This window comes from Alligator sinensis, unplaced genomic scaffold, assembly GCF_000455745.1.
Source record: "Alligator sinensis unplaced genomic scaffold, ASM45574v1 scaffold1051_1, whole genome shotgun sequence".
Lineage (NCBI taxonomy): Eukaryota > Metazoa > Chordata > Crocodylia > Alligatoridae > Alligator > Alligator sinensis.
In genome coordinates this window covers 91,703-103,560 of record NW_005842473.1, presented here as the reverse complement: position 1 = coordinate 103,560, position 11,858 = coordinate 91,703, and the positions used below count along the sequence as shown (strand labels likewise).

The 11,858-nt window shown below is 46.2% G+C and overlaps 1 protein-coding gene across 1 annotated transcript in view; it reads left to right on the top strand.

Moving 5' to 3' along the window:
• The window catches only part of POLN (DNA polymerase nu), a gene marked incomplete at its 3' end in the record, with an annotated part of 116,627 nt that overhangs the window by 52,022 nt on the left and 52,747 nt on the right, over positions 1-11,858 (top strand). Inside the window, exons 11-12 of the mRNA XM_006030901.3 lie at positions 4,992-5,075; positions 5,467-5,556. Of these exons, the coding sequence (XP_006030963.1) occupies positions 4,992-5,075; positions 5,467-5,556 (174 nt within the window). The remainder of the gene's footprint in view (positions 1-4,991; positions 5,076-5,466; positions 5,557-11,858) is intronic.

The window sequence follows — 11,858 nt, the reverse complement described above, 5'->3', positions numbered from 1 at the left end:
GGGAGGAGGGGGGGGGGGGGCAGATTGAGGCCCTCATGGTGGAAGAGAGGGGCAGGGGTGAATGGGTCCCCAGGGCTGGGCAGGGTGCACACCCCTGGGGGAGGCATGGGGGGCACCTGCCCACTGCAGGCTGGGACTCTGCACCCTGCTGCGCCTGCCCTGGGAGATGCACGCTGGCCATGCCATTTCTCCTGCCTGCCCAGTGGCAGGAGGCACGACATGGCATTGCATGGCTCCTGGGGCAAAGGCAGCAGGCTGCAGAGCCCCAGCTTGCAGCAGGCAGCCCTCCTCTGCCCTGCACACAAATCTGTGGGGGTCTGCATACCCACAGCAGGGGTATGCACAGCGGCAGGGAGCTGCCCCTTCCCTGCACTGCCCCTGAACACGCTGCCCATGGCTCTGTTCCACTCCCTTCCTCACCATGGGGGCCTCGATCTGCCTCCCCCCACTCCTTCCCCCTCCCACTGCCCATTCCCTTCCACAGAATTTCCTGCTGCGTGCTGTCTGTGCACATCTATGTGCCCCTCACTCCCAAGCCATAGCACCCCTGGCTCTGGTATTGCCCATGACTCTTGACCCACAGTACCTCACATTTTGCAGAGGAGGGTTTTTGTGTGTATGATGGAGTGTGAGTGGGAGCCCCCCGTGTGCACCCCCCTGAGCCGTTGGACACCCACCCGCACCCTGCAACAGCCCAGAGCCCGCACACCCTACAGCACCTCCCCAACAGTGCCAGCAGCACACAGTCCCAGCATGCCCTGCATCCACTCCAGACTCACCCCTGCTGGAGCCTGCACACAGCCCTGACCTGGCCTGCCTCACTCTGCCCAGCCATGATGTGTCCTGCCACCCCCTGGGTATGCAGGGGGGCTGGGGTGGCTCCACAGTTAGATTGCCTTTCTAGGCAGCCCAGGTTCAGGTGGTTCCTTCCAGCTGCCGGTACGGCTAGTCCCAGCCCCACGAGTCAGCGGTGGCAATGCAGAACAGACACAGGGCAGTGCAGCATGGGATTTGGGCAGCTGCAGTAGGGAACTGTTGGCTGCAGGAGGGGGAGGGGCCGCTTTTCCCTGCACTGAGCAACAGCTTCTGTGCTGTGCTGCTGCTGCTGAGCCTTGATGGGTGAGTGTGGGGTGTGTGGGGTCGGGGCCAAGCAGCATGGGTCCCTACTGGTACCGTGGGGCTGCGGCCAGTGGCGGTAGCAACCAGAAGGAACTGCCTGCCTCCTGGGCTGCCTAGAAAAGCAGTCCAGCTGCAGAGCCGCCTCAGCCCCGCTGCATGCCCAGAAGGCAGCAGGACATGCCATGGCTGGACTGTGCCTGGGCCAGGGGACCGAGGGGCCTGCCATGGCCTGGATAAAGACTTGTGGGCTGTGTTTAGCCCATCCCTGCTTTAGATGAAGGGCACACAGGTGATATTTTACTGCTTTGCAGCTTTTCTCATTCATCACAAATGGGTATTGTCTTTTGCCGGGAAGTTATGGGGTTGTGTTGCTTTTGGTTCCAGGCAGACTCCAACCCTTCAGCTCCTGCCACCAGAATTTCTGCCTTTATTGGCTGAACAAGTTGGTGCTTCATTTGGTTCATAGAACAACTACTTTGTTTTATAACTCTATTTTATTTAATTTAACGCAATAGCAGCTTCACTTTAGCTTCTAATTTAACTGAGCTGAGACACCGCTAGGACCTTGAGGCATTAGCCTTCCAAACAGGAACTTTGGGTTAAAACCAATTGTTACATTAAAATATTATGTAAAAATGAATTTCTTGTTTTGGGAACCTAAGTTTGGTCCAGCAGTAGTGCTATCAGCTCTACCATACCTCAGAATATTACATAAAGTCCAAGAATGGAAGCACACTACAGAGACTCAGACACTCCACTGGAGCAGTTCAGACCAAAAGTTTTTCCTATATTTAACAAGGGAAATGTACTTAGTGGCAAAAAAGCATCTCATCATCTATGAGCTAGACGTATGAGCCTTGCTTTGAAGAGAGAGAGAACTTGGGTTCATGCTCTGATCAAGTGCTTATTATGATTTGTAGCAAAGATAAAAGGAAATATTGTTACATCCATGAATAGCATTAAGTCATTCTGAACAAATACCAGGTACATCCAAATGCACAGGTGTGAGAATCTCTGGGGAAACATTGGAGAAATTAATAGCTAAGAATGTGGAGAGGCCTTGCCTCTTGCTGTCAAAACCAGCATACCAATTCGTAGGTCATTCTGAAATCTACTGTTGTTTAACAGTAACATTTCTCCTAAATGAAAGGAAAAATATGGAGGAAGCTAAGTGTACATTTTCTTCCTAAATTAGATTATCTCCAGAATGAAAAAGACAAATGTGCATATGTGAATAAGTCCCGTTCATGACTTCCTTTTGATTTGGCCTCCAAATCCAGAGGCTCTTAAGTTATGCACCACTTTCCATGCATGGACAATATGCCATTCAGTGCCAGAACAACCCATAAAATCAGCTCACTGGCTGCGAAAAGGGTTCAAATGCATCTTTAAAAAAAAAAAAAGGAAAAGAATCTATGAATTAATTGCAGAGAATTGCTTATCCCCAGGTCAAAGTAGACAGCAGTTGTTGGTACCAGGCATCAATATCATCCCGAGTGGGGTTTCTTAAAGACCTGTCTTCAGAAATTCTTTCAGGAAATGGATTCACTTGCCAGAAGCAAAGCAAAATTAGGTGCGATTCCCAGATCATATCTTGCATGCTCACAAAAGCACATTTAGGATAAACATGCTGAAGACAACCCAATTTTCACTCTTGACCGGGGGCAGGAAAAGTCTGGCCCGCAGACTGCATCAGGTCTGCTGTGGACTTCATTCCCTCTGCCTCCATCACTGGTGGGTCTCCATGGTTCCCAGGAGCAGCAGGGCCATGACAGCCCTGTGCTCCCTGGGTCTCCATGGAGACTGGCCTGAGCAGTGCTGGGAGGGTGCATAACTGGACGGGGAGGTGCAATGGGGCCGCGGCTGGGATTTTGCGGTGGTGACGGCATGGGCCAGAGCAAAACCCCAAAAATCCCAGCCCTGGAGCAGCTCCTTGCCTAGCCATGCGCCCTGCTAGTGCTGTTTGGGCTGGTCTCCATGGAGATCCTGGCCCCATGCTGTCACAGCCCTGCCACTCTGGGGTCTCCATGGAGACTGGATAGAGCGATGCATGCAGGGGCTGCTGGGAAATGGAATCTGGCCACTGTCTGAATTTGCCATTTTGCCCCACCCCTGCTCTAGGCTCTCTTGGAGGACGCAAGCCTTGCCGAGCGGAGCACTAGTTTGGAAGGAAGACCACTCCACCAGTGCAGAGTCGGAACAAAAATACAAGATTGGTCTCATAGAATCAGACCAATAAATAAAGTCCAGCATCCTGGCTATGACAATGGCTGGGACCAGCTGCAAGAAGCCCTGAAGTGACAAGTTTATATAATAATGTACCTACAGGGATTTTCCTCCAATTTTCCATAAGAAGTTTCTTATGGGTTGAACCATGCGTGTTCATATCTCTTCTAAAACAATGAGGTCAAACTTTCTCTGTAACAATGAACTTAACGTCTGGATAGAGGAGAGCTGTGGCGGCAGTGGCTGCTCCAGTTGGGTCCTGGACCAGAGTTGCCACCACAGCTGCTGCTAGTGGGCTGAGCAGAGGCTGCGGTGGGATGGAGAGATGCTGGCGGTGGGTGTAGGAGGAGGCTGTCTCTTCAAAGTCTGTCATAGCTTTGTCAGAAGAAAATCTGAGTTCATCTGATGAAGGCTTCCTCTGCAAAAGTGTCCTTTGCTAGGAACATATATTGACTGCTTCCCAAAAAGTTTGTTAATAAACAAAGCATCTCTTTTTATGATGGTAACTTTTATTTCTTCCTATCCTGTAGCAGTAATGTTTAAAACTTCACCTAATCCTTTCGTCTCCCACTCCTGTGGATCATTGCTTGCTGGCCCCTGCTTTTGATAAATGGTTACAAGCTGTGCTACAGAATGAGAGTTCTGATCTGGTAGCTTTCTTTCTATTGGTTTCTATCCTTATTTAACTCATTCTGAGGGTCTGGTAAATGACTGGAACACAAATTGCAATTTTCTTTAAAGAGATGTTGAACTTTTAATTTCCAGGAGATTAGCACTATAACTTAAATTCATTGTTTTTAATGCTCACAATTGGTTGCTGGAATGTTTTTTAGAACTCGGGAAGAATGAGCTATTCTGATGGTCTTGAGTTGGAGTGGGCCTTTAGTGCTGAAGTTTCCAGAAAAAGCATGAATCTTTCTCCAAATTCCACGTACAAGAGACATTGCTTATTTGTGACTAATGGGAAGATGGCTGGCAAAGAATTCCACAGTCTAATCATGCCACGTGTTATGTGAAAAAGATCTGAATGCTCTGTCCTTATGATCTCATTGAACGTCCTTTGTTCTTGTGTTCTGAGACATGGAGAACATATGTTCTTAAGCTCCCTTCTTTATGCTAGTTGTTATTTTATATATTTCTATCATCCTGTTTAAAATTCAGTTTTATTTTTCAGTTTGTTTATGTGAAAGCTTTTTTTATCACTGATCATTGTATTTTCCCCTCTGAACATCCTCCCATTCTGCATTATGCTATTTTGAGACTGAGTGGATAGTACTGCAACACAGTATTTTAGATGAGGTGGTACAATTCATTCATATTGACAATATTTATGACTTTCTGTATTATTACCCTTTGCATTTTCATGTATCCTAATATATCTTGTTTACTTTTTCCCCCTTCCGGGTCCTGACTAGTCCAAATAATTTACATATTTTTCTCTGTCACTACCTATTCCCCTTTCCAGATCATTAATTAATATATTAATATATAAAAAGAGCCCATTAAATTCAATATAATTAACAGTGGTTATACTTGATCAATTTACAAGAAAGAAAAAAATTCTACATGCTTGTTAAATTAGAAAATAGCTGTATGTTGAACAAAGGGAGTGCATATAGATTAATGATGATATATCAATTTTATAGTTGCGATTGAAAGAGCTTGAGCAGGAAGCCCATCGAGCTGCTGGGCAACAATTCCTTTTGACCAGCAGTTGTCAACTCAGAGAGGTATTATTTAGATTGCTACTTTTCTTTGTTATTAACTCTATAAATTATCGTCAGCAGAGAGAAATTATAAAGCAGTTGTGCTTGCTAGTTCTGACTGTATTGGTTGTGTCACTTTTTATGATGATAGTGGAAGGTCTCTTGTCAGGTTTCTTGCAAGCACAGCAAAATCTATTTTAAGCATCTGTTAAAGAAACTGCCTTTTTGCTCTTGAGAAAAGATAATGCTTTATAAAGATCAAGCAATTCAATTTCCCCTTTTTGTGCTATTTCTGTTTTTGCTATAAGATTTCAATTGATTTATAAAGCCATCTAATGCAATAGTAATGTTCTATCATATTTCAATTTTCAAACACTTATATGCTTCAATATCACACATGTTTTTGGTAACATAGGTATTATTTGAAAAATTAAAGTTGCATATGCTATGTGAGAGAATTCCCAGGACTGAGAGTCAACAATCTATATCCACTTCAGAAGCTGTGGTAAGAATTGAAAAGTCTTAAAAAGTATGTACTGTATTTACTTGAGTCGTGATGACAAGGTTTCTCCCGCCCCCCCCTCATTTAACATGTATTGGAATCAAGTATGAGATGGATGCTGTGGCTCAGACTCCAGTCCCTATCGGGAGTAAGGGCCACAGCTGCAACTACTGCCTGCCCCCCGCATACTACCTGCAGCTGTGGGAGATGAATTATAGATGACTGTCTAACAATTAGGTTCTATACATGGAAAATTAAAATAAATTTATAAATTTTCCATTTGTAGAATCTAATTATTGTTGGGGGTGAGGGGGGTGATCTTAAATGAATCTAATACAACCCTGAATTTAAAAATGAAAGTAAATATGGTAGTTTGGAAGTTGTCAGTATAATAAATTCACTATTATTTATTGGTTTCATAGTTTCGTAGATGTTAGGGTTGGAAGGGACCTATTAGATCATTGAGTCTGACCCCCTGCCCTGGGCAGGAAAGAGTACTGGGGTCAGATGACCTCAGCCAGGTGTCTGTCCAATCTCTTTTTAAATACTTCCAAGGAAGGGGACAGCACCACCTCCCTTGGAAGCGTATTCTGTATTTTGGCAGCCCTCACTAAAGAATATTTTCCTGATGTCCAATCTGAATTTGCTCTCTTCCAGTTTGTGGCTATTATTTCTAGTTACCCCAACAGGTGCCCTGGTAAACATTGTATCCCCTATTTTTTGCTGCCCCCCCCCCGCCCCAGATGAGTTTGTAGGTGGCCACAAGATCACCTCTCAGCCTCTACTTGCAGAGGCTGAAGAGGTTCAGGTTTCCCAATTGGTCCACATAGGCTTTTTTCTGTAGGCCTTTAACCAGATGAGTAGCCCTCCTCTGAACCCTCTTCAGGCCATCCACATCCCTCCTGAAGTGTCGTGCTCAAAATGATGTAGTACTCCATCTGCGGCCTGACCAATGCTGCATAGAGGGGAAGTATCAGCTCCCTTGACCTGTTTGATGCACCTACTTATGCAAGAAAAACAATGCTCATCACATTGGTGACTCATGTTCATTTTGGAGTTGACTACGACTCTGAGATCCCTTTCCGCAGTTGTGTTACTCAGAATAGTACCTCCCAGGCTATAGGAGTGTTGATGATTCTTCCTCCCCAGGTGCAACACATGGCACTTATCCTAGTTAAACTGCATCCTATTGTGTTCGGCCCATTTCTCCAGCCTATCCAAATCAGCCTGGATTTGCTACCTGCCGTCTAGTTTGTGTACCTCCCTCCTAGTTTGGTGTCGTCAGCAGACTTGAACAGGGTGCTTTCTACTCCCTCGTCCAAGTCACTAATGAAGATATTGAATAGTACCAGTCCCAGGACAGAGCCTCGGGGGACTCCATTGCCTACATTTCTCCAGGTATAAAGCTACTCGTCCACTACAACTCTGTGGGTGAATCCCATAAGCCAATTTTCTACCCACCAGACTGTGTAATAATCTACATTGCAACTGGTTAGTTTATTTATAAGAATTAGGTGTGACACAGTGTCAAAGTCCTTTTTAAAATATAAGTAAATAACATCTACCTTTATTCCTTCATCCAAGCATTTTGTGACCCAGTCATAAAATGAAACCAGGTTAGTCAGGCAGGATCTGCTTGCTATAAACCCATGCTGATTGCCACTTAGCATTATTTTACCCGCTGGTACCCCACAAATGTGATCCTTAATAATTTTCTCAAAGGTCTTGCCAAGGATAGAGGTAAGACTAACCAGCCCATAGTTACCTGGTTCTTCCTTCCTCCCCTTCTTGAAAACAGGGACTTAATTGGCCCTTTTCCAATCCTCTGGGGCCTGTCCTGACCGCCACAAGTGCTCAAACAGTTGTGCCAGCAGCTCCACTATGGCTCCAGCCAATTCCTTAAGTACCCAAGGATGAAGATCGTCAGGACCTGTTGACTTAAATACATTCAACCCCTTCAGGTGCCCTTTTACTAGGTCAGCATGAACAGTTGGTGGGTTGGTATCTATACCGAGCTTACCTAAAGTCCCAATGGGATGCATATTTGTATTTGTGTCCAGGAACATGGATGCAAAGAATTCATTTAGAAGCTCCACTTTGGCCATCCTATCTGTTACCAGTTGCCCTAGTTCATCCTGAAGGGGTCCTAAGTTACCCTCCACTTTCTTTTTGCTTCCTATGTATTTAAAGAATGACTTTTTGCTATCCTTAACTTTTGCTGCCAGCCTAAGCTCCATTTCTGCTTTGGCTCTCCTCACTGTTTCCCTGCAAGCTTGAGCCAAGCAGGTATACTCCTCCTTGGTGACAGCCCCCTGCTTCCATAGACTGTAGGCCTCTTTTTTTCCCCCTCCAGGCTCTCTGGGATTTCCCTGCTCAACCAAGAGGGCTTCTTTGCTTTTTTGGCCCCTTTTATGTGTATTTGGATGGTCTTTTCCGTGCCTGCAAGATTAGTCCCTTGAGAAATGCCCACCCTTCCTGGACTCCCATCTCTCCAAGGCTTTTACCAATCAGTCCCTCCCTAACTAATCTCCTGAGCTTGTTGAAGTTATCATCCCCACCTTTCTCCAGACACCATCAACAGGTGGTCACTATCCCCTAGTTTACCTTCCACCTGCAGATCCCCCACCAAGTCATTCCCTATGGCCAGTACCAAGTCTAACTAGCCAGGCAGCTTTTCATAGACTACCAACAAGCAGTCTTGGGCGTGGCATTAGAACATATGATCAGGTTACTTGCCCCCTGGATGGGGGAAATGAGGTTTTATAGTTTCATAGTTGGTAGGGTTGGAAGGAACCTGAGGAGATCATCTAGTCCGACCCCCTGCCGTGGCAGGAAAGAGGACTGGGGTCAAACAACCCCGGCCAGATGTTTGTCCAGCCTCCTTTTAAAGACCCCCAGGGTAGGAACCAGCACCACTTCTTTTGGAAGTTGGTTCCAGGTTGATGTTATATGCCTGGACTTCAAAAAGAACTTTGACCTGGTTTCCCACAAAGTCCTCATGAAAAAATTGGGAAAATGCGGCCTTGACTACTTTATGGCCTGGTGGCTACTGTGGTAGTACCCAGAGAGTATTGATTGACAGAACTGAGTCGTCATGGTGGAGGGTGATCAGTGGCATCCCTTAGGGTTCAGTACTTGAACCGTTGCTTTTCAACAAGTTCATCAACAATTTGGATTCGGGTAGTAAAAGTGAACTAGCAAAGGTTGCTGACGACACCAAATTATGGGGGAGTGTGGTCACACTTAAAGACAGGATGGCAACACAAGCTGACCTGGATAGGCTCATGAGATGGGCGGACCTCAACAAGATGTCACTTAATACGGAGAAATGTAAAGTGCACCATCAGGGGAGAAATAATACACAACACACTTATAGGCTGAGCAACGCTACGCTTGCAAGCACCACATCTGAATGAGACCTGGGTGTCGTGATAGACAACAAAATGAACATGAGCCACCAGTGTGGTCCTGTAGCTGGCAGAGCTAATCAAACACTGGCATGCATCTACCGAGGCATCCCGAGCAAGGCTAAGGATGTCATCTTCCCTCTCTACTCAGCCTTGGTGAGACTGCAGCTGCAGTTCTGCATCCAGTTCTGGGCACTGCAATTCAGGAAGGATGTGGAGAAGCTTGAGAGAGTCCAGAGGAAGGCCACACGATTAGAGGCATGAATGACTGGTGCCTCCTGAGACTGGGGGAGCACCGTGGCTGTGAGTGGCGAGTGGGAACTGCCCGCAGCCTCTGGTGGTGGGGGTGAGCAGGGAGTGCCCATAGACACCATCGGCAGCAAGGGGTGGGGGCAGATGCAAGCAGTGACCTCACTCAGAAGCCAGCGGCAGCCGATCTCAGGGGTGCACTATGTGCCACCTGTGATTAGAGGCCTAGAAACCAGGTCATATGAGGAGAGGCTGAAAGACTTGGGACTGTTCAGCCTGGAGAAAAGAAGACTCGGAGGGAACTTGGCAGTTATAAGTGTATCAGGGGTGTACATCAGGGCCTGGGGGAGCATCTGTTCACCAAGGGCCCCCAGGGAAGGATAAGAAATAATGGGCACAAGCTGATTGAAGATCACTTCAGGCTAGACATAAGGCAAAACTTCTTTACAAGTCTAGTGCTGAGGGTTTGGAACAGGCTCCCCCCAGAGGTGGTACAACCATCCATCCTGGCGATCTTCAAAAAGCATCTTGATGCCCATCTCGCTGGGGTCATCTGATTCCAGCAGTCTTTCCTGCCGAAGTGCTGGACCCAATGATCTGTAGGATCCCTTCCAGCCCCTAACAGCTTTGAAACCAGAGACCCCACACCTGGAGATCGCTGGTACTTGTTCCCCAGCTTCAGGGACACGTCCATTGCTATAGAAATAGATGGACGGAAAATACAAATGGTATTTCCCTGCATCCTTGGGCACATGGCTTTTTTTCCAGCTTCATGAGTCAACATGTCAGACTTCATGCACGAAGAGACTCCTGAGAGAGACTGCTTGGATGAGCCTATCCTCATGTGAAAGAAGGCCCCTTTCTCAATATGCAGATCTACAGGTGCAGGGCCTCTGGTTACTGGGCATGAGCCTGACCTAAGAGCAGTGCAGGAAGTTTGTAAAGCCTACCTTCCCTGTGTTTGAGGATGATGTGCTTTGGTAATGTCAGAATGCTGCTACTGTGTTTCACATCAACAGGCCAGGAGGAGCCAGATCCTTACTCCTCAGCATAAAGGCATTTTTTCTATCCATGGTGTTGGTGTATTCAGGATTAGATACACATGTACGCAATGGTCTCCATGACTAGAACACACTGGTCTTCCTTTCAGCAGCCTGGTTTTACACCATAAGTGGGAGATCAGACTTGGTTCACAGACTCATCTCTGTGAAAGGAGTCCACTCAGATTGGGACCTGTTTGTGAAGGAGGTTATTAGAAAATATTGTGTCTTCTGCTCCAGGGAAAACCTCTGTGGGTGCATCTACATGTGCACTTTACTGCAGATTAGACTAATTAGCTCCATAGTAAAGCATTACCATATACACATGTGTTGGTATTAGGGCACAGTAAATTCATTAACTCTGCCATAAGATAGTACCATCAGGGACAGTACTATCTTGTGCATCCGATCGCAGTTAATTACTCTACCATATGTGGATGGTGACTGTGGGTGTACATTGCACCCAGTCAGTTCAGCCAGCTGGGGCCAGACTACTGCCTCTTGCCAGCCCCTTCACTGTCCTCTGCCACCACCAGAGCCTGGGGCTGACCCCCTTCCCCACCTCCCCGTACCACCCACCAACCCAAGCCTGCTTTGCCCCAGCTTAAATTGCTCTAGTTTATTGTTTTACCTTAATTGCATATGTAGATGCACCCTGTTTCACTTAAATGAGGCTCCCTCATAGATGCCCTTCTTGTCAACTGGTTGGGAAATCTATATGCATTGCCTCCCCTGTGTCTGATCCAGTGAACCCTCTGCAAGACCAGGCAGGATGGGATAGAGGGCACAGACAGAAGTGATAATTTTGTAGACCACAGCTGTAGACCATTGGCTCAATCTGGCCAAAGAAAATGGTCTACAGCTGTGACCAAACACAAGTGCATGACTGCAGACAGCTTCAAAAATGGCTCATTGGTGAACTTTGAACAGTGAACTTCTGTTTGATCCAGGAGATTGTTGCAACTCAAAGCGCTTCTTGCAAAGCGTTCTCAGTTACAGCGGGGAGCTGCAGTTCTGTCTGCACCCCTAGTTATTCTTGCAAGTACCTCTGCTTCCAGAGTACAGTAATATTCTATGCATTCACATGGAAACTCAACTTTCAGGCCAAATGACCAAGTTATCTTGGTCTTATTTCTTATTTCCAAAGCCATTAGCACTGATTTATCAGTACACAAGAAGCCATATTCTAGCAGAGGGGAATGTCACAGAATGAGTGTATTGCATCAAGCAATAACAAAATTGTGGGCATCCTCTATTTCAAAGAATAGGAGTGTTGTATTTTTCCAAGTGCAGCCATAAGCAAAAATGACTCAAGCCACTGGTGTAGGTAAGAGTGCCACCATGCTGGCTAGCATAGAATATATTTTGAACACAAAGTAAAACTAGGAATTATTTGTCATCAGCAGATTCAAGAAACAAGAGTTAAGCATAGCTTCTCATGTGCATATTCTACTTACACAGTCAGATATCTCACAGGAGAAAACAATATAAAAGCATAACTGAATTTATGCTTTTTCTTTCATAGGAACATAAGAATTTAACACACAGGATTAGATGAATAATCCATTTTCTCTGAGGTCCTGTCTCTGCAATTACTAGCACTGGATGC